At 41.7% G+C, this 22,341-nt stretch overlaps 2 protein-coding genes across 3 annotated transcripts; one reads left to right on the forward strand and one right to left on the reverse strand.

Annotated features, from left to right (window-relative positions):
- Positions 1 to 483: 483 nt before the first annotated feature.
- LOC110293408 (uncharacterized) lies at positions 484 to 1,293 on the reverse strand. The gene is made up of 2 exons (XM_029476134.2): positions 870 to 1,293; positions 484 to 777 (listed from the first exon to the last, which is right to left on the reverse strand). Exons 1-2 carry the CDS (start codon positions 1,291 to 1,293, stop codon positions 713 to 715), a joined length of 489 nt encoding a protein of 162 aa, XP_029331994.1. The 3' UTR covers positions 484 to 712.
- Ivns1abp (influenza virus NS1A binding protein) lies at positions 1,048 to 21,105 on the forward strand. Of its 2 annotated transcripts, XM_021161078.3 has the most exons (15): positions 1,048 to 1,312; positions 5,941 to 6,169; positions 7,594 to 7,722; positions 8,155 to 8,324; positions 8,448 to 8,523; positions 10,533 to 10,706; positions 11,242 to 11,367; positions 12,746 to 12,853; positions 16,300 to 16,429; positions 16,638 to 16,862; positions 17,388 to 17,509; positions 17,602 to 17,728; positions 17,808 to 17,939; positions 18,124 to 18,297; positions 19,768 to 21,105. In XM_021161078.3, exons 3-15 carry the CDS (start codon positions 7,612 to 7,614, stop codon positions 20,019 to 20,021), a joined length of 1,929 nt encoding a protein of 642 aa, XP_021016737.1. In that variant the 5' UTR covers positions 1,048 to 1,312; positions 5,941 to 6,169; positions 7,594 to 7,611; the 3' UTR covers positions 20,022 to 21,105. The 2 variants fall into 2 exon arrangements, with proteins under 2 accessions (XP_021016737.1, XP_029331975.1); XM_029476115.2 differs by lacking the exons at positions 1,048 to 1,312; positions 5,941 to 6,169; positions 7,594 to 7,722; positions 8,155 to 8,324 and adding an exon at positions 11,780 to 11,924.
- Positions 21,106 to 22,341: the final 1,236 nt, after the last annotated feature.

Consider the following 22,341-nt stretch of genomic DNA (forward strand, 5'->3'; position numbering starts at 1 on the left):
AGGTAGGAAGCATTGTCAAAGAGCTCCAAAAAATGGCTACAAATTAAGCCGGATGATCAAAGTTAGGTCTAGACGGTGTAAGCGCCCTCTATAAACCAGCATAAGCATTAATCCGGAAACCTTTACCTAACTTGATTATGTGTGTACTTTATAGACCTTTGGATATAATCTCACCAAATCCCCTCATCTTCAATCAAGGAAACTTCCCAGCATGTGCTTCAGAGTCATATGAAGAAGTGGAGCCCAGCTTAAATCACATTTGACCTAAACGACTGACTGCCTGCCTCCTAGGGGCAAGGTGGGTGGATGACTGGGCTTGGCTTCTGGGTTAAAAGGCCTCAGGGGGTAGAGATAGGGACTAACAATTCCCCAAGCTACTTTTCTTTGTCCAAAGAAGGCGAGACGTCAGGAACTGATACCAGAGGGGGACAAAAAGTAGAAGTGAACACGCATTTTATGGTACACCGATACTCTCTCTTTCACCATTTTTTTTTTTTTTTTTTTTACACACTCACTGAACGCTCACCCAAAGCAGGCCAATAGAGGGGCTAGTTGTTCAGGCCCTCCTCTGACTTATCCCTTCTTCCTCCATTCTTCTCACCCCTCCACCTCCAAGGTAAGAGCCTGATGCCCAACTACTGCCGCGGGGTTCCCACAACAGGCAGCTCCAGTCTAGGCTGGTTGCCTAGAAGTCAGTGTGACGCTGAGAACTCTAATCGCCACGTCGGATCTCTGGAGAAGGTAGGGCAGGTGGAAGAGGCAGGAGGGAACCAGTTCCTGGACAGTGGGGAAAAAAAGGGCGAGCGCTCGATAAGTAACAGGAGGAGCGGTCCCCGCCGCCCGGCTCTCCGGGATCACCTTGCGCTGACCTAGTTGAGCCGAGAAGGAAGGAGGGGGCGGCTGAGGAAAAGAGCTATGAGGTGGGCGGGGCCCTGTCCGTGGGCGGAGCCTTAGAGCGGGATCTTCCCGGGAGCTCGCCTGTGATTCGCTCAGTCTACCGAGCCGGAAGCGGCCGGGAGGCGTTGGCGGCAGCGCACGTGGTGACGTGCGAGGGAGTGCGGCGCGAGCGCGCGCGGCGGCAGCGGCAGCGGCAGCGGCGGTGGCAGTGTGTTCGGGACGCGCGTGGAGGTCGGTCAGTCGCTCGGAGGTGCTGGGCGCGTCGTGGCGGCGAGCGAGTTCCTGCGAGTACCCACTGGTCTTCCTCGGCCCGCAGCCTCCCGCCCGGTCGCCCCGAGCCCCTTCCAGCGCCTTCCGCCTGCAGCCCGTCGAAGCTCTGGAGATGAATTTCGCCATCTCTTCAGAGATGACCCAGGTAACGCGCTGTACGCGGGCGCCGCGGGAGGGAGAGGGCGGGGTGGGAAGATGGTGGTGGTGCGGAGCGTCCCGCTGTCCCGGGAGACACGGGCATCGCGGGGGACGAGCGCGGTGGTCCCGGACCTTCCTCCGCCCGGGCGGGGACCGTCAGGCTTCCGCGCTGGGTGACGGAGGGTCCCCGGGACCTGGCCCGGCGGAGGACTAGGAGGGATGACCCGCCGGATGAGAGCGGCGGCCACCGAGGACTGTAGACATGTTTCCCGCTGTCAGGAGCGAGGTGCCGGCTGCGGTTTGGGGCTCTCCGGGCTAAGACTCCCCGCGGCCGGCGCGTGGGGAACACAGAGCCGCCCTCAGAGCGCATCGGTTCCGGGGGTTAGGCGTGGGGTGGCACGGAGTCCCTGGTCGCCGTGGACCGCGGGGTCCTTTGTTCGAGCTCCACGTTGCCCGCTTTTCTTGCCAAGCGCGGGGAAAAGGAGGCGGGAGGAGCGAGGGAGCGGCTGCCCTGACGTGTCAGCTCTGAGTGACTGCGCCGCCGGCCAATCGCGGCCAATCGCGGCCGGGGGTGTGCGGGTGCCTCGTTGTACCCGCCGAGAGCGCGCCCCAGGCCTTGCAGCGCGGGGTCCCCGGCGCGCCGGGGCACAGGCTCCATGTTCTCTGAAAGAAATAGGTGGAGAGCAGGCTTTTCGTCCGATCACTTTTTGGGGGTGGGGTGGGGTGAGTGAAGGACCTCGTTGATAAGACACCGGGGAGTGTCAGAGTGGAGATTAATGTAAGGAAATCTGTATACACGCACACACACACAAACTTGAGAAATAGTTCCGCCTTTCTCTCAATAAGTTGCAGATAAATGATTTCGGAGAGCAAACATTTCGATCAAAAAGAAGTCGGACGGCCTAAAAGGCAACGTTTTGTTTAATGTCTGTCAGTAGTGGAGGTTAGAACACCCCGATATCAAGTTCTTAGGAGTTTTGTTGTGGTCTCCTGTTTTGGCAATACACCATAGCTCTGGAAGTAAGAGCACACAAGCCGCACGGACTAGATCACCTTAGCCATATTTTCTTCATTTTAACACCAGTGGTTGATTTAGGAAAAAATAACTAAGAAAATAGTTTCAGGTTGAATCCTGCTAAGTCTTTTAATATCTTTAAAATGCTAAAGGACTTATTTGTAAGCTTGGATGTAAACATTGACTGGGTAGAACTGGATTGAAACCAATATGCTGTAATGCCACCTAGCAGGCATTATATCAAACCTGCACTTTGGTGGCTTCCTTGCAGGGAGGCCTGGGTTGGCTTTCTTTTAATTTCCTAATTAGTGAAATCTTGAGTTAATTAATAGATTCCCATTTCTGTAGCCTTTGTGTTAATTTATAGTTGTCTTCTAACTTTGTCCTTTCCAAAGACAGCATTTCACGCTTTATTTTAGTTATTGGTGGGAGGTTGACCTTGTTTTTAAATGGTAGGATTTTGCATTTCTTGTTTGGATGTTTTAAGTGCCATATAAATTTAGTTTTTCAAGTAAGTTTCTTTGACTGTCTTGGCCAGTCAAAATTGATATTAATGTGACTTACCCCAGAGGGTTTTTTGTTGTTTTTCGTTTGTTTGTTTGTTTGGGTTTTTGCTTGTTTGTTTTGTGTTGTTTTTGTTTTCTAGCTTTTTAGCAGTTTGATGGTATAGTCAGATGCTGCAGGTAGGAATTTTTGAAGGTTGAGCATATTCCTACCTTCTGTTGGTGTTAAAAGTATTATTGGAGTGATTTCTGGTTCAGTTACCACTGTGTTAATGTTTCTAGCCCTGTAACAGTACTCTTTACTCTTCTGATGTCAGCCTGGATATCCAAAAGGTACCTCAGCATTAGAACATCCCAGTCTTTGTTCTTTTTTCTTTCTTATTCTAAAAGTGACATGTTGATAGTGGTGCGCCCATGTTAAGATGCCTTCAGCCCTCACTCAGCGCCTTAGTTGAAGACCAAGCCAGCATGGGTGTGTCTAATCTTCATTAAATGCTTCGCTTCCATGTTCTTTCCAGGCATGCCCCCACCACACCTTCTCTAACACACTTTCATCAAACCTTCATCTGGTCTCCATACTTAGCATTGTTTAAACCTTAAAATAAGTTGGTAATTTCCGCTCCACCGCCATGTGCATCCTGCAGACTACCTTCTATTGAAACCAAAACAGCCACAGTTTCTGGACTGTGTGCTGCCATGTCTTCTCTTCCTCTTTGCCTGAGCCGGTTTCTCTGCTTTATCCGCCTCTACAGTGTCTAAGGCTGCAGAAACTGAGCTAACTCCATTTTGTTCTATTTTTTTTATTCCCGTATGTGTCTGCCATGTTTAGAATCACAAGTGTTTGTAGCTTGGTGGTTTGAGTGTTTGCTTGATATGCTTGAGCCCCTGGGTTTAGTCCAACACTGGGGAGGAATTCTTAAATTACTTCGTGATTGACTTCTTTGGAAAAAATTACCTTGAAACTTAAATATTTGCGGTTTACCTTAGCAATGTTTTGAAAATGTGATGTTTCCTTTTGCTTAGCAGAGGGTGGGAAATGATATGCTGTTCTCACAGCTCTGTAAGACCTGCTGGATTATATTTCACTTAGGCTAATCTGGGCTATAGTAACTCTTGAATACCAAATAGTAAGTCCCCTGTCTTCCATTTCTTGTACCAACCACACTAAGGAACTGAAATGTCTTTAGCAGTATATATTCGTTTTCACACCAGTTTCAGTGTTAAAAATAGATTGGCTCAAACTGTATTTTAAATACAAAAAGTACATTTTATATTCTTGTATGACTTAGGGATGATTGAGCCTTGGTCTGGCTTTTGAAAGATAAAATTTCCCCCATTTTAAAATATCATTAGTTACTGTGCATGAGTTTTATATATGAAATAAGAAACATGAAATTTGAGGATACTTTAAGTTTTTTAAAAATTTTTATGTAGTGTGGATATTTTGTCCAGAAGGCATCTGATATACCCAAACTTACCTTAATGAAAGTAAACATGAACTTTTAAAACAAGTTTGTATTAATTTAATGGTCATTTGGACTTGGCTAGCTTTTTAGAGTTGTAACAATGGGTATGTACTACTGATAAAGGCGAATTTCATATTAAAATCTTTGCTAGACAGTCTCATGTAGCTTCGGTCAGCCTTGAAACTTACTATGTAACTCAAGTGGCCTTTGAACTCTTAATCTTCCCATCTCACTCCTAAGTGCTAGGGATATTGGCTTGTGTGCCCATTTCATATGTTAAGATTGTAGTAAGCAGAAAGTCTTATATTAAATAAAAAGACCTTATTTCTCAAAATTCAAAGCAGTATTGTAGTGTACATATTGTACAAAGTGCATATGCCAGAATTACCCCAAACATTCTCTACAAAGTTTTTCTCTTAAAGACTATAGTAATTTTACCCCTACCCCAATAAATCTAAGTTAGATCATCCAAGCTATCAAAATAATAAATATTTCACCTTCTAAAGGACCAGGTTCAGTTTTTAGCATCACGTAGCTGGTCACACTGTAACTCCAATTCCAGTATATTCATTGCCTCCTTTTGGCCTCTGAGAGCACTGCATACATGGTAAACAGACATGTACAGGCAAAACTCATTTAGAATGTTTATAAATCTCCAGTATGGTCTCCGTATGTACATGGGATGGGATTACCTGTTTTCACAGAACATTTGTTCTGTTAAAACTAGTTTTGTAAGAAAAGATAGAAATTATAAAGCAGAAGAAATCAGCATCATAGCAGTGTAGTAGAGTTGATACAGTTTTTGTTTTTAAGATAGCCATGCAACACAGGCTGTCCTTTAAAATGACCAAGGAGAGGATTTGCCTGGAAGCTGAGCACAGAACAGCAATTCTGGACAATTGTGCATGACTTCACAGAAGGTTCTGAGTGTGGAGCTTGGGGAACACTGCTTCCTAGCTCTGCGGAACTGGCAAAGACTCCACAGCTAGAGGAGTTCACCTGTCAGGAGTTGGCTTAAGGATTTTCCAGCTAGAAAGGCAACATGAAACAAGGGCAGGGTTAAATGCCAAGCACACCTTGGGCAGTGGGGTAACTAGCTTATAGCATATATATATGTCTGGGAGGAGTGCCCAAAGGTGCTTTCCTGGCTCCTAGAGCAAACATCAGGTGTTTTCATGGTAGCTGGGATCTAATAGTAAATACTTTTTTTTTTTTTTTTTTTTTTTTTTTTTTTTGGTTTTTCGAGACAGGGTTTCTCTGTGTAGCCCTGGCTGTCCTGGCACTCACTTTGTAGACCAGGTTGGCCTCGAACTCAGAAATCCGCCTGCCTCTGCCTCCTGAGTGCTAGGATTAAAGGTGTGCGCCACCACGCCCGGCTAGTAAATACTTTTACAGTTAATATTTATATTTGTCCTTTACTTCTCAGGTTAGTATATCCTTCTTTAATAATAAGAAAGGATTTTTTAAAAAGAAATCACTGAGTATTGTATGTTAAATAAAAAGGAGTTGTTAATAGTTTGTTTTCTTAATGTAAGTGAATATTTTTTGCCTTTTACCTCAAAGAATAACTTATTTTATATGATCTATTCTACCTACATGAATGGCAGACTGATTCTTCCAAATATCTAACTTAGATATGCTATTTTTACAGATTATGATGCATGATTATCACAGAAGAAATTCATGTCTATAGCTTTTAAGGACTTGATTACATCATTTTCAAGCCTGCTAGTTTTGGAACCACCATTAAAGCCTAAGACATCTCCCTTCAGTCAGCCATCTTTCTTCACACTGTAACGAAGTGCTTTGTTTCAACACTCCTTTCTTTGTCTTTGGATCATTTGCGTTCTCAGTGACACATTTCTCTTCAGTAATTGTTGGTAAGTGAATATTCTGCATATTTAGCAGTAACTTTGTTTGGGGTGTGAGCTGGCTCAGTGAGAAAAGGCACTTTTCTGCAGAAGCCTGGCAATGCACATTTGATCCTTGGGAACCCTGGTAGAGGAAGAATTAAAGTTGCCTCTGACTTCCACACATACTAGGGCATGCTTCCCCAGCTTAATAACAAATACCTTTCTTTAAAGACACGAGTTTTCTGAAAACTCTACTGAGTATAGCCTCTATCTCAATGTTTAAATGGTCAGAGCGATCCCTAACCATTTGGCTATGAAAACTTTTTTTTTTTTTTAACAGCGCACGTGTGTGTGTGTGTGTGTGTGTGTGTGTGTTTGTTGTGTGTGTGGGGTCTTTCCTTTTACCATGTGGGTCCTTAGGTCTTGAACTCAAGTCCTCAGGCAATGTGGTAAGTACACGACCTGTTTAGTGCCCATCTTGCAGGCACCTAAAAAGCATCTTTATCATTTTTAAAAATTTTTTAATTAAAATTTGATTTTTTTTCTTTCCTCCCTTAGTATTCCTTTTTGTGTATTCTGACTTTTAAGTTACTTTAAACTGAGTCTTATACTCTTACTCTTATGCATTTAGTATAAGTTACTGGTTTATAAGTTAAGTTAAAAACTTGTTTTGAGAACAATAGGCTGGAGATGTAGCTCGGTGGTTGTGTTTACCTAGCATATTTGAAGCCCTTGGTTCTGTTCCCAGTGTTGTATATAGGAAATGGTGTCTTTACAAAGAATTTTAGTTTCCCAGGGCTGGGAGTATGTGCCTCTGATAAGGAAGGGGGATTGAGTTCAGGGCCAGTCTCAACTGGGTTCTGAATTGAAGGCCAGACTGGGCTATATGAGATGTCTCAAATGAACATTGGTTTAATTTTGAGAGTAACAGATGGACAGCAGCCAAATCCCTACATACCTCTCTTAAGCCGCTTGCTGTATAGGTTTGGAAAGGGAAATATTTCATTTTCCTTCCTTCAGGAGGAATGTGTGTTTGACGTGGAAACCAGGTTTAGGTTGTCGAGATACTCACTACTGGATGATGGGTTACAAAGCCATAAGATCAAAGTCAGGCTGAGATCATCAGTATCCTGGACCAGTGTTGTTTGAGCTAGGATTTTGTGCAATAAATGTTTTGATGTGTTGGTAGGATAGAATTTGGGTATAAAGATAAGGTTTTATGTTTGAAAAATACATAACATTCTTTTTTTGAAACAATGATTTAGTGTGTACCGTGATTGTCCTTGACTTCACTGTCTTGTGTATAGACCAGGCTGGCCTCAAACTCAGGAATCTACCTGCCTCTTTCCCAAGTGCTGAGATTAAAGGTGTGACTCACCATACCCTGCTTGAAAAATTTTTAAGAACCATTTACATGTAAAATAACTTAGCTTTCTTTCTTTTCTGTTTAGCCAAATTTATAAGGAAAAATGATTCCCAATGGATATTTGATGTTTGAAGACGAAAATTTTATTGAATCATCTGTTGCCAAATTAAATGCCTTGAGGAAAAGTGGGCAGTTCTGTGATGTTCGGCTTCAGGTATTTAAAATTTAATTCATGACCTTTTGTTACTAAAAAAGTAAACTCATAAAAGCCATAAGTTGTGCTCTCCCCACCCCAAACAGGCAATTAATGAGATGACTAGGGCTTTTTTTTGTTTTGTCTTGTTTTTTGAGATCTTATTTTTCTTTTACGTGTATGGGTGTTTTGCCTGCATGTATGTCTTGTACCACATGTGTGCATTGTTGTGGAGGTGAGAAGACGGGTAGGAGTCCCTGGAACTGGATTTACAGGTGGTTAGGAGCCACCATGTAGTGCTGGTCCTATGGAAGAGCAGCCAGTGCTCTTAACCATTGAGCTAACTTTGTAGCTGTGAGATGACTTAACTAGAACTGTGAGACACAGGAAGCCTGGTATGTTGAGTGCATAGTCAGCAAGACTTCTTACTCATTTTGGTTTTCATGATTTCAGGTCTGTGGCCATGAGATGCTAGCACACAGGGCAGTCCTGGCTTGCTGTAGCCCCTATCTATTTGAAATCTTCAATAGTGACAGTGACCCTCATGGAGTTTCTCATGTGAAGTTGGATGATCTCAATCCAGAAGCTGTTGAAGTCTTGCTGAATTACGCATACACGGCTCAGTGAGTGCCTTCAAATGAACCAGAAAATCAAATACCGAGTGTCTGGATGTAAAAAGCCTGGTCATAACTAAAAAAAAAAAAAAAAAAAAAAAACCTTTTTTTGTTTTGTTTTTTTTTAAATAGGTTGAAAGCTGATAAGGAATTAGTAAAAGATGTTTATTCTGCAGCCAAGAAGCTGAAGATGGACCGAGTCAAGCAGGTAGCGTATTACACATTGTGAAAGTAGTATACTGGCAGGGTGTTCTGAGGGGTTGGGATGTAGAAATATTACAAAACATCTAATTAGGCCCAAGATTTAGAGATTCTGTCCCTTCCCATCTTGTCTGAGCATGTTGTTTTGACCTTTTGGTAGCAAGGAAGGAAAACTTGTCCTCTTGACTGTCTCTCTCAGTGAAGTTTCCATTCAATATTTTTGTATTTAAGCTACTTGTATATTTTTCTATGATGATTATGATGATGATGACAAGATAGTATTGGGAAATCAAGTTACATGAGATGCTACGTCTCTGATGGGTATGTTTAATTTTGATAGTATGTTAAAGAGCATTACTTGCATTGTCAGATCCCGACACAGAGCTGTCGCTTGGCCTTGCCGTGCACCTTTCTGGCTTGGGCACAAACTGAGATCAGTGTCAGGATAGCGTGTGTTCCCGAGAGTAAATGGAAGAGAATCAGTAAGGAATTAGAGTGCTGCATTGCCAGTGGCTGATGTGTGCTCTACACATAAGGGAAAGTACCTGCAGAGACCAGAAGGCATTGAGTCCCCAGGAGCTAGAGTTAACCAGCGGTTTTGAGCTACCTGCCTGATGTGGGCCAAACTCAGGTCCTCTGAAAGAACAATCAGCAACAAGTACTCTTGCTCACTGAGCCATTTCTCCAACACCCCTAGTCATAGGATTTTTAAGCAGAGAAAGTGGCTTTGAATAAGGGCCAGCAAACTAAAAATGTTCTTTAAAGGGTCAGACTTTTTTGAAATAAAATCTTATAAAGACCGGCTATGTGCATTCTATATATAATCAGTGTAACAAAATTTAAACCAGTAGTTCTCAGCCTTCCTAACGCTGCAACTCTACTATAGTTCCTCATGTTGTGGTGCCTTCTAGCCATAAAATTATTTTTGTTCCCATTTCATAACTGTTTGCTATTGTTATGAATTGTAATATAAATATCTATTTCCAGTGGTCTTTAGGTGACCACGATGAAAAGATCATTTGACCTTCGAGGGTTGCCACCCCCGGATTGAGAACTGCTGAGTTAAACAGTTATGACAAACAAAATGCCCCACAAACCTAAAGTACTTGTTGCTTTTGTAGAAAACTCAAGCTCAATTCTAAGCACCCATAGATGTCACCCAACCATCCGTAATTCTGGTTCTAGAGTGTCTAATGCCCTCTCCTGGCCTCTGCAAACACTACATGCATATGGTGTATTGCATAGACATACATGCAGGCAAACACCCATACAAAATGAAAGTACATGAATCTTTAAAAAGGAATCCTGTGATTAGGCCAGTAGGATGGCTCAGCAGGTGAAGCTGCTTGCTGTGTCAGTCATGGTGACCTGATTTCTAACCCATGCAACAGGTAGAAGAGGTAAACTTACTCCACACGGTTGTCTTGTGATATCCATGCATGAAGCACATACACACACTGAATTTTAACAGAAGTCCTATGCACATTCCAGCATAGTTTCGCATTCCAGCTTCTTCCTAATACAGATACTATTTTTCCAAATTGATTTCCTAATTCTCTTTTGCTACATTCCATGTGTGCTGTGTACTCAGCTTTTGTATTGCAAAGCCCCATTTATCCCTAGCCTTTCAGAAAGCCTCACCTGACTGCTCCTGTTGACACCTAGAACCTGCACTGCATTTCCGTTTGTCACATTGGCTCTAAATGATTTAACTTTGTATGCCACATCTTTGCTGTTTCTTGTTTGCTTTTTGTTGTTTGGTTTTATTGAGATATCTTGTTATGTAGCCCAGGCTGGTTTGAATTTAGGTTTCTCTTGTCTCAGCCTCCCAAGTGCCCCAGATTCTGTGGGCATCTGTGCACCACTATGCCCAGCTGATGGCACCATTTGTCCATGTGCTGTCCCCATTGTGTAGTTTGATTTGATTTCTGGCTTATTTCTGTATTTCACAGGAAATTGACATTAACTATTCAGTAAACCATGCAAATGTTGGCACGTCTGTATTTCTTTCCTAAGGTCTGCGGAGATTATTTACTCTCTAGAATGGATGTTACTAGCTGCATCTCTTACCGAAATTTTGCAAGTTGTATGGGAGACTCCCGTTTGTTGAATAAAGTTGACGCTTATATTCAGGAGCATTTGTTACAAATTTCAGAAGAGGAGGAGTTTCTTAAGCTTCCGAGACTAAAGGTAAGGAGTAGGCCACATAGGTCACACAGGTCTGGTAATGCTCTGTGGTTGCGGGCACAGTCTCTGCCAGCTGAATAAGGGCTACAGTAATGCTCATACATTGAAGTGGCTGTTACGCTTATATGATGGGTTTCTGCTTCCCTGTTTGTTTATTTACTTTAGGGTTACTGATTTCCTTGCAAATTGAGAAAATTGATGGAATACAACTTTTTTAATACAATATTTTTGAGAATTTTAAAAAAGTATACAGTGTTTTACCATGTTCACTTCCAGATCCATACTCACTTCACGTCCTCTCAACCCTTTTTGGCCCTACGTGCTGCTTGTGACTGATGGCTATGGGACAGTCCACTAAGCCGTAGTGGCCTACCAGGAACCACACCTTTAACTCTAGCACCTCAGCTAGTGGTGGGGCTCATGAACCTCCTTCCCCCAATACAACTTTTATTATAAAACTGAGCATTTAGCTGAGAACTAGAATTCCCAAGCTGATGTGGATGTCACTGATATTTGTTTTATTTATATACAATTCTAGTTGGAGGTAATGCTTGAAGATAATGTGTGCTTGCCCAGCAATGGCAAGTTGTATACAAAGGTAATCAACTGGGTGCAGCGTAGCATCTGGGAGAATGGAGACAGCCTGGAGGAGCTCATGGAAGAGGTTAGTTTTAAAGTAAATGGGACCCAACAGTTCTTACCAATTATTTTTGCTATAACATGAAGGATTCCCTTTCACTTTTATTTTATAACCATGACCCTAAAGAATTTAAATTTTGCTATAGGTACCCCTAAGCTGAGAAACAGGGGGGGTGTCCAGGTGAGCTGAATGAACCGTTCAGTTTGGTCTTCTGCTTTTCTTTTTTTTTTTTTTTTTTTTTTTTTCCTTTTTTTCTTTGCTGATTATGTGCCGTTAACTTTCTTTAAAGTAGCGTGTAACTTGCTTTAGAAACGGGAGGTGGTACTGACATTTTCTGTAGAGTCTTAATTTTTCTTCACAGGTTTTTGCTTTAAGTCTTGACAAGTAGGTAAAGCTTCTAATGGTTGTTCCTCCCCGTTGGTTTATCTCCCCATAGGTTTATTAACAAAACTAGGATCCCCAAGACTGAAGAGCCGAGAAGACACCTCGAGTGTATTGACACACACGTAAAGAAGCAGCAGTCCTGCCCCAGTTCTCCTAAGAAAAGTCCGCTGTGGGCAGAGAGCGATGATGATTTAATGGTGTTTACTCCTTACAGGGTTCTTAGCTCGAAAGCTTTGTGTTTTCAATGGTGGTGCTCTTACATATAGTCAGACTTGGGGATGTTTTTTAAAAATTCACAAGAAAAACAAAATTTGATGGAAAAGTTGGGACTGGTCCATATGCTTGATTGGAGCAGTGGAGTAATTGAGTGTATCATTCCACAGAGCCCTCCATGCTCACTCAAGCTGGCCTGCTCTGTTAGGCCTTAGTCACTGCCGTTACGGCCTTCTATTCAGGCTAGCAGATGCTCTGTCAATTCTGTCACCTCCCATGTGGGAATCAGATGCAGTAGTGTCATGTATTTGCATCTGTGCAGGAAGATTGCAGCTTGCTTGAATTTTTGAATTTGTTTTTTCCTTTATATGTTTTCTTGATATTAACCTACAGGGGAGAAGTATGTTTATTCAAACAGTACCATTAATCTTCAAAGGTGTGAACCAATCAGTGTTTTGTTGTAAATATGTATATTTAAGAAACTATGTGTTGTACTATACCTTTTTTCTTAATGTCACATAATAGAAGCAATGGAAACAAGGAAGATTTCTTTCAAGCCAATCAAGCCAAGGACTCTTCAGCCAGTGTTAGAAGATTTTGTATTTGATCTTGATTTTTGTTTTGTTTTGGTTTTGCTTTTTACATTTTTACTACTATGACATGTTTTTCTTTGCATCGGGATCCTGCCCAGAGTAAGATGTCAAGACGCACACTGGAGGTTACCTTGAGGCGGTTGTGAAATCTTCGTACTAGCGAGTAGCCATGGTGACAGTAGCCACATGGGTGTTCTGTTGCTGTTTTGCAGGTTCAAACCTTGTACTACTCAGCTGATCACAAGCTGCTTGATGGGAACCCACTAGATGGACAGGCTGAGGTGTTTGGCAGTGATGATGACCACATTCAGTTTGTGCAGGTACACATTGCACAGTCTGAGGTAACCTCAGGTTAAACTTTAACTGGAGAACTTATAGCATTCTTAAATTTTCCTTTAACAAAGGAAAGTGGACGAATTCCAATGTTATAACTGGACAGAGACTTTTTGGGGAGAAAAGAGGCATATTTTACAGCTTCCAGAATTTTTGCCACACTAGTAGAAGCTAACTCAGCCAATTAGACAAACTCCATTTACACCTTTTCTCTCAAAATACGGTTCACAACTAGTAATAAGAATAGTAAAATAAAGCAATATGTTAGGGTTTCGTTAATTTGGTTAGATTTTTTTAAGGTTATTTGTAACATGCATGATCAGTAGGGTCAGTTCTAAACAGACATAGTTGATTTAAATTGCTGATGGCTGTGAAAGAAATTTTGGCTATTTAATTACTGAACACTCATGAAATAGAAACTATATCATGATTTATAATAACTTTATACAATGTTGAACTCAGAAATGGTTGATCATGTGTTACAGTGTGGTCTGGATGTTTCTCCAGCAGAATGTATTAAAGCAGTATAGTTTCCTTGTGCTGATTGAGTTATGTCTGTAGCCTTTTATTAAACACGCACTTAAATTCATACACATTTTTAACAGTAGAGAAAAACATCTGAGGTATCTGAACAATCTTATGGACACTGACAGTATACAGAAAAGCAACATCTATTGTTTTTGTGTGTTAAAATTAAACCAATGTTCTGCATGTGTTTCTTGCCCTCCCAACACTGAGCAACACTATAGCGGCCCCACAAATTGTACATGCCACATTGAGCCAGTCACTAAACCATGCTCTTAAGAAGAAAAGCGCCCTGGAGCCTTTCTCTTCCATCACCGCTCTACACCTTCCAAAAACCGATTGTCCTAACTTGAGATACAAACATATTTTGCCTGCTTGGAATCTTTATAAAATAGTCATGTAATATGCATTCTTATATGGCTTTTAACTCAGCATTGTGAAGAAATATGCTGGAGAGTAATCCCAAGCCATGGAATGTTTGCTTTCAAAGTTGGCTCAGTGATAGTATACTGACTATGTGATCATGTTATCCAGATTGTAGATGCCTGTGGTATCCCATGGCAATAATAGTACTTCTAAAAAAAAGTTGGGACTTGGGTTAGCCAAAAGCCACGTTTGTATTTCTACTTGGAGCATCCAGATTGTTTTATCTTTAATTATAAATATTGTAAGTTAAAGTAGCCTCTCTAATGGCAAAAGATTAAATACCAGCCAGTGGTAGGCTGTGATGCTTGACGGGAAGACATAGCCTATGTAGCTTCTATTACAGGAATCTACCAAGGTAGTAAACAATACTGTCTGAAAAGAGGCTTCTACCATCAGAGGGCCTGAGGGAACCTGTGGGATGAGATGTGAGGTGGAAGGCGTGGAAGGTGTGGGATTTAGTGGATTAGTCTTAGATAAGCAGAAGAAGATTATCCATGCATGGGTGCTGCTCTGTGGTTGGCAGTCTAATCTGGAAAAGGAAACATGTACAACTGATGCTTTTTCCTATGGGTGGCAAGAAGAATTTTTTTTTTTTAATTTTGTGTGGTCTGGGGATGAAACCTGAGGCCTTTGCATATGACAGGCAAGTGGTCTGCCTGAGCTACATGTACAGCAAGGAGAATTTAGACAAGAATACTAAGTGGAAAGAATATGTAGTTTAAAAAGTTCATAGTGAAACACTTTGAGTTTAGAGAGATGTGGCTAGTTATATTTCTAGTTGGCATTCCTTAATCATAGGAAATGGCTAATTGTTAGGTGGGTGTCTCTGGGCTGGCTATGTGATGATCTCAACAGATTTGCGGTTTTTAACTTTACAAAGTTGGCTGGGACTTTGCTTTTTTTTTTTTTTGCTGGTCAGACACAGGGTAGATGAACGCTGTGAGAGCAGTTTGCACACTATTTCAGGTAATAGTTTCAAGAATGATGAACAGCTTAGTAAGCTAAGGATATGGAGAAGGACCAATTCCACTCATCTATGCCTATACCTAGCTCTCCAAAGGTTGAGGGTAGGTCTTACTTAATAGTGCTTTAGGACAGTTTGGGAATGAGAAGATCATGGGAGTGTGTGAGACACTGACCTTTCTTTCTGTCTTGCTAAAAGGTTTTGAATAGAGACCATGGAGGTGAAAAGTTGTGGGGTCATACCGTAGATTTCAGGAATGAGAGGAGTAGGTAGACAGGTGGCCTGGGAAGGAGGAATGAGATGAGAAACAACTCTGACTGGAAAAGCTGCCTGAGAAGAAAGTGTGGATGCCAAACAAATGAGCTCTTCTGGAAGGTGATCTAAAGAGAGGGGTAGTTGTGTTTGCACAGGCGTCTCCAGGACTGTGTCTCAGGTGTGTTTGTTAATGCCAGTAGTCTTTAGTGCTAGAGTGTCGGTCCCCTCCATGGTCACTCTCAGTTACAATTCATATGTTAGAGTGCTCTTACTGCTGAGGCCTCTGTAGTGTAAGCACCGCCTAGTTCTTACTTTGTGAGACTTGGGCTCCTTTCCACAGATTGAGGTGGAGATTTTAATGCATCTTGTCATCCTTAAAAAGCAGGGTCTTTGTTTTTAAAAACTGTTTTTTTGTTGCTTTTTGTTTCCACTAGCAATACAAGTTTTTATTAGAAACTACTTGTTTGTGCAGTCTGTCCCTGGGGACCAGGTTAATTGGGTGAGCTGAGTTTGTAGGTACTGAAGTACGGTACATGTTCTTTTCATGGTAGACATTTTAAGACTCGGTACCAGGGACACATGAAATTCTGTATGATTCGTTCTTCTGGGAGTGGCCTGAGGGAGTGGAAAGCAATCTGCAAAAGAAGCTCATGAAAGCACACTAATTCTCGGAGAGTCCATCATTATCGTTCCTGTATTACAATTTTGCAAGTGGTTCTTGTAGTATTACTTCATTTCTGATTACTCTGTGTGTATTTAGCTTTTTCAGTATCAATAATAAGTAGCCCTAAATAAAATGTACATGCCTCTGATTGATACCTCCCTGTAAATTGCTTTCGGAGATTGGCAGACCCTGTGTGTACTCACTCTTTGCTGGCATTGTATGAAGGATACAGACTGGTTGGTTAGGTTGACAGTTCCGTACATAGAGCAGATGAGATGTGTTGTTTTCTCCTTCCTGCTCCTATATTGAGATAGCATTCTGGTGTTTGACCTGTGGTGTGGTTTTTGAATTGTTCAAATTGATCTTTTTCTGAGCAGCCAGTTGTGTAGATGAAGCTGTTTCATTTTTAAGTGATGGTGTAAGTGTGGCAGGAGCCTGTCAGCCGGAAAGTGTTGGTTTGTGTTGTTTAGTGTGCTCTGAGTGTGCATGTAGGTGGAAGGTGCTCAGTGTGTGGGCAGTGTTGCACAGTAGCTCAGGAACAAAGGTGCAGCAGGAATGCTCTCTGGCTAGGTTTCTGTAGCTGCCTTTTGATTTTGCAGAAAAAGCCACCCCGTGAGAATGGCCATAAGCAGATAAGTGGCAGTTCCACTGGATGTCTCTCTTCTCCAAATGCTTCAATGCAAAGCCCTAAGCATGAGTGGAAAATCGTTGCTTCAGAAAAGACTTCAAGTAAGTTTGTCTTCAGTTTATCTATTTGTAAGGATAGTGGTCAGTTTAATACTTTGAGACTGAATAAGGAAAAACTCAGAGCAATGGCATACGGAAAACCATAGCAGAAGTTCTGTTCTGGAGACTGGAATACAATTTAGAATTCTCTAACCACCCTAAGTGTTAATGTTAATAGTTCATGGTAAACACAGAGCTCTTGTGTTCACAGATAACACTTACTTGTGCCTGGCTGTGCTGGACAGTACATTCTGTGTCATTTTCCTTCACGGGCGGAACAGTCCACAGAGCTCACCAACAAGTACTCCAAAACTGAGCAAGAGTTTAAGCTTCGAGATGCAACCAGATGAGCTCCTAGAAAAGCCCATGTCTCCCATGCAGTATGCACGGTCTGGACTAGGGACAGCAGAGATGAATGGCAAACTCATAGCTGCAGGTAAGAGCAGAACGCTGGGTGTGACAGACAGGTCTTATATTGATTGACTGGCAGCGAGAGGACTCAACATGCTGCATTTCAAGACAGGAATAACATTGATATTGAATATCCCTAAGTTTGGTTAGAAGTCATTGTTTTAATTTAAAAGGGAACCCAGGGCCTCGGGGCTTGCTAGGCCAAGTGCTGTAGTACACTCTTTATGTTCGACTACAGAGTAGAGAAACTCGTTAGTTCTCAAGCCAGAATAAGCAGTTTGCTCATAGATAATGAATGCTACTCCTTGACATTAGGAACGGTCAGTTAAATACCTTTCTCGTTAGGTACACAACCTACAGACATCCTGGCTGGACCCTGGTGACCAGCCACATAGTTTGTAATCTTAGCACTTAGGTGGTGTAATAAGGGGCTCAAACTGTAAGACAGCCTGGGAGATATAGTAAGATGCCCACTAGTTCCCACTAGGGGGGAATCCAGCCATTCTGATCATGTTTCACATTTTAAGCAAACTTATGATTCTTTTGCCAGGTGGTTATAACAGAGAGGAATGTCTTCGAACAGTTGAATGCTATGATCCACATACAGATCACTGGTCCTTCCTTGCTCCCATGAGGACACCAAGAGCCCGTTTTCAAATGGCTGTGCTGATGGTAAGTACGGTATGCTGCAAAACAATCCTTTAGCTTTGTGGTTTTTCTTAGGACTACTCAGGGGGAGTTCTGACTTATCACTTTTGATATAGGGACAGCTCTATGTGGTGGGTGGATCAAATGGACACTCAGATGACCTGAGTTGTGGAGAAATGTATGATCCAAACATTGATGACTGGACCCCTGTTCCAGAGCTGAGAACCAACCGTTGCAATGCAGGTAATAACACTCTTCTAGACAAGACAGCCCGTGTTCACTCCTGATGGTTGGGTTACTCACATGGTTTATACCTTCGTAGGAGTGTGTGCTCTGAATGGGAAATTGTACATTGTTGGTGGCTCCGATCCATATGGTCAAAAAGGCCTGAAAAATTGTGATGTATTTGATCCTGTAACGAAGTCGTGGACAAGCTGTGCTCCTCTTAACATTCGTAAGTTGGACTGGTTTTGTTTTGTTTTGAGGGGGACAGAGTTTGCCTGGAACTTTCCATGTAGCCCAAACTGTCTGGCCTTGAACTTGTAGTTCTTTAAAGACCTGTGAATTAATAGGTTGTAGTACACATTTACAGTTTTGATAGCTTTAATAATAATCCTGGTTTGCCTTAACTTTTATAGGTCGACACCAGTCTGCAGTTTGTGAACTTGGTGGTTATTTGTATATAATTGGAGGTGCAGAATCTTGGAATTGTCTGAACACAGTAGAACGATACAATCCTGAAAACAACACCTGGACTTTAATTGCACCCATGAATGTGGCTAGGCGAGGAGCTGGAGTCGCTGTGCTTGATGGTGAGTATCCAGGGTTAGAGAGCTAAATAGTACAGAATGGGAAGAGCTCCGAAATGCCAAGAAGGGTCACTTACACACTCTTAAGTAGATTGCAGGGACCGGTGGAATGGCCCAGCAGGTAGAATGCCTGCCTTTCTGGCAAAACCCCAGTGTTGGATCCACAGACTTCATGTAAAGGTGGGAGGAGGGAACTGACCCACATAGTTGTCCTCTGACCTCTGTGCTGCAGCATGTGTAAGCCTACACCCATGTCATAGACAGAATAATTAGGAATCATTTTTTTAAATTCATATTATTTTGTCTCTTGGGACAAAAAGGGATTTTCCCCTCTAAGTGTCTGTTAATAACCTAAATATATTCTTTCACCCATCACTTGGTAAGTGTTCTTAACCAAGTTCCAAATTTCCCTCTGTGAGATGTATCCATAATTCAGTCTTAGATTTTGAGTTGACCTTATTTTAGGATAGTAACTTTAAGAATTTTATTTCAAAGCATAATCTTTCAGTTTTCTTTTGTAGACAGTGTCCTTTCACATAGTCTTTATTGATTGCTTTATTGTCTATAGTATTAGTTAACATCATTTGGAACAAAGCTGAATCTTAGCAAGACTTTGTGGCTCAACTAGTGAGCATGTAAGTGTGTGGAGAATAGAAACAGCCTCCTGACCCAGACCCTAGACCCTTGTGAGCCCTAGCAGTGTAGTTACAGCTGGATTCATGCAAATGGGATAAGTGATAATCAGAAGAGAAAATAATGAAGCTGAAAATTAGTGATTCCCCCCCCCATAGTTTATTGCTGACATTTTTTGTTCTATTGAGTATCTAATTTGAAAAAAAATATGTAGATGAAAGGTCTAGAAGTTCAGTCATTATCTGTTCCCTATAACTTTTGTGGTGCCACTTTGAACCAAGGCCTCTCACTTTTACTGGATAAGTGTTCTACCATTGACCTACATAGAGGGGCATAGCCCTAGTCCCTCCTCTAACTTCTTTGAATATATAGAACTCTGATAGTTTGTCACTTAACATATTTAGGCAAGTTTCTACCTTCTTTGTGTCTCTTAATTGTTCATCTGTGAAATGATGACTGTAGTAATTACTATGGAATTGTGGGAGATGTATTTAACATGATGCAGTTTCTGCCCTTTTATCCCTGTAGTTGCCTAAGTTTCTGTAGGAATGGATTCTTGTCCATTTTACTTATCTCCATGGTTTCCAGAATCCGTGCCACAATTACACAGACCTTTTCTTTCTTTTTCTTTTAAGATAAGATTTCATTGTGTAGCCCAGGCGGATCTCATACTAATAATCCTTAGTCATGGCTTCCTGAGTGGTGACATTACAAGTGTGTGTTGCTATGCCTTGCCTTAACAGAACGGACAATCATTTCTCCTCACTCAATTTTGTAGGCCTTTTTTTAAAAATTTGTTTTCTGAGCCTTTTTAGACTGACTGCCTTGTTTCTCTTTTAGGAAAACTGTTTGTAGGTGGTGGCTTTGATGGTTCTCATGCCATCAGTTGTGTGGAGATGTATGATCCAACTAGAAATGAATGGAAGATGATGGGAAATATGACTTCACCAAGGAGCAATGCTGGGATCACAACTGTAGGGAATACCATTTATGCAGTGGGAGGATTCGATGGCAATGAGTTTCTGAATACTGTGGAAGTCTACAACCCTCAGTCAAATGAGTGGAGCCCTTACACAAAGATTTTCCAGTTTTAACAAATTTAAGAACCCCAAACTAACAGGCTTAGTGATGTAATTGTGTTTAGTAGAGGTACACTTGTGAATAAGGAGGGTGGGTGGGGTAGATGTTGCTAACTGCAACACAACGCTTTTGCATATTGCATATTATTAAACATGCTGTACATACTTTTTGTGTTTGGAACGGAATGCAAAGATGAAGGTCTGTTTCTGTATTCTTAAGACATCTTTGGTTATTTTACTTTTTGAAGGTTGATACTGTAAAAGAATAAACCACAAATTGATTGGGAACATCATTTCAAGAAGTCCCTGCTCCTCCACATTTGTTTTGCCGATTTGCACATTAAATGACTCTTCCCTCAGATCTGTCTTAAGAGGCAAGAGGGGTAGGGTTTACACGTAGGCAGTTGGGTTTTTTAAGGGCCCCTTTTCAATAACTGGAACACTCTATAACAAGATACTTATTTAAATAGATAACAATGACTATTTTTGTTTTTATTAAAAGAAAGTTGACATGCCTACCAATATTTAGTCTTTTATGATTACATTTTTATAACTTTTTATATTCTCAGCAGAGTGCTTTATCTGTTGAAGTAAAATGTAACAGATCCACATTATCACAGCAGAGTGGCAGAGGAAAGGATGCAGAGTGGCTGTTTCGTTTAAAAAATGCTCAGAACGCAGACTTCAGCATTTGCCGCAGCTGTACCTTTTTTTCTTTCCTATCTGAGAGTGCAGTATCGGTGTTATTTGGATGGAGTGCTGAATAGTGACAGTAATAATTCAAACCCTGGTTTGATGAGTCACTTGACTTACTGAAGCATTTAAACTGTCTTTATTTATCATTAACCAAACAGATGTAAGTGGAAGCCTTTGACTGAAAACAATTAAACTGTATTGGGTTTGTGAATGCACCCCTTTTCAGAAGTGTTTTGTTCAGCTTTCTTACCTGGATTAATACTGGTTGGGGGGGGGCTGGGTGTCTGTAGTGCTAAACCTAATTTATGGTGCCCAAACGAGCAAATCTAATGCTTGCTGCAGATACAAACACATTAAAGGTACTTTGCAGTAAATCCTTGCACTGTGGGATTTAATGTTCAAATGTTTGTCACTCAGTTCATTACTTATAACATGGGGGTTTTTGTTTTTCCCTGTAAGGATGAGTTTACAGTATTAGTAGAAAATACTCATTTGCCATATCTGAAGTAAGGGATGGTGTGAGGTTTGTGTTTTACATAAACCAAGCCAGGCGGTGGTGGCGCACGCCCTTAATCCCAGCACTTGGGAGGCAGAGGCAGGCAGATTTCTGAGTTTGAGGCCAGCCTGGTCTACAAAGTGAGTTCCAGGACAGCCAGGGCTACACAGAGAAACCCTGTCTCGAAAACAACCCCCCCCCCCAATAAAATAAATGGGCCAGCTGGCATAAGATGACCATAAGTGGCTGACTTGGGATGTGTTAGATTGGTCCTTTGCCACCTCATTTCTCTGGTGTACAACCACCAAGAAAGAAAATCAGTTCACCTGCTGTGGAGTTATTTTTTTCTGGTTTGGTTTTGGGTTAACTAGTTTGGCAGATTAGCAGATTTGATGGCGGCCTAATGACTGTTCCTAATACAATCTGTATTCTGTGCAGCCATGAAATAGTTTGACTCCAGGATCTTAAAAATGATAGACTTGAATGGCAAGTATTTGTACAATGGCCAATAAAATACTGAACTTACAGTAGCACATACCTTTAATGCCCACACTGAGGAGGCAGGAAAAGCCTATGATATACATAGTTCCAGGCTAGCCAGGGTTACATAGAAAACAAAACCCAACTTTCTGCCAGTATTCAAGTTTGTTCTGCCTGTGACCCTGAACCCTGTTGCTGACAGCTCCACATCTTACTGGTAAAATACTCAGGTTGTTAGAACATGCAGAAAGGGGACTTCCTAAGGTGCAGGAGGAACTGCAAGGTCCAGTAGGCACTTTGAAAAGTGCAGTTCAGTAATGCCTGGGGTAAAGTAAAAGTAAAATGGGATTCCTTTATACATAAACCTGTATGGGATTAGAACTCTCCAAACTGAAAGTTATGGTAACCTACCAATTGCTAATGGTATACACTGTAATATTGCTGGATAAGAAGATGGTTCTGATCAATGGACTGCAAACTTGCCCTAGCTTTGACAGCACTTACTGATGCTGGAGCCATTCAAAGATTAGTATGGCTCTACACAACAATGAATCTTGAAGGCTAACCTTTGAGAACATCTAACAGCCTAGCTTTTTCTTAAGATTCATTATTTTATGTATATGAGTGCACCACTGTTTTCTTCAGACACATCAGAAGAGGGCA

The sequence above is a fragment of the Mus caroli genome, unplaced genomic scaffold (genome assembly GCF_978045245.1).
Source record: "Mus caroli unplaced genomic scaffold, Mus_caroli_1 scaffold_1, whole genome shotgun sequence".
NCBI lineage: Eukaryota > Metazoa > Chordata > Mammalia > Rodentia > Muridae > Mus > Mus caroli.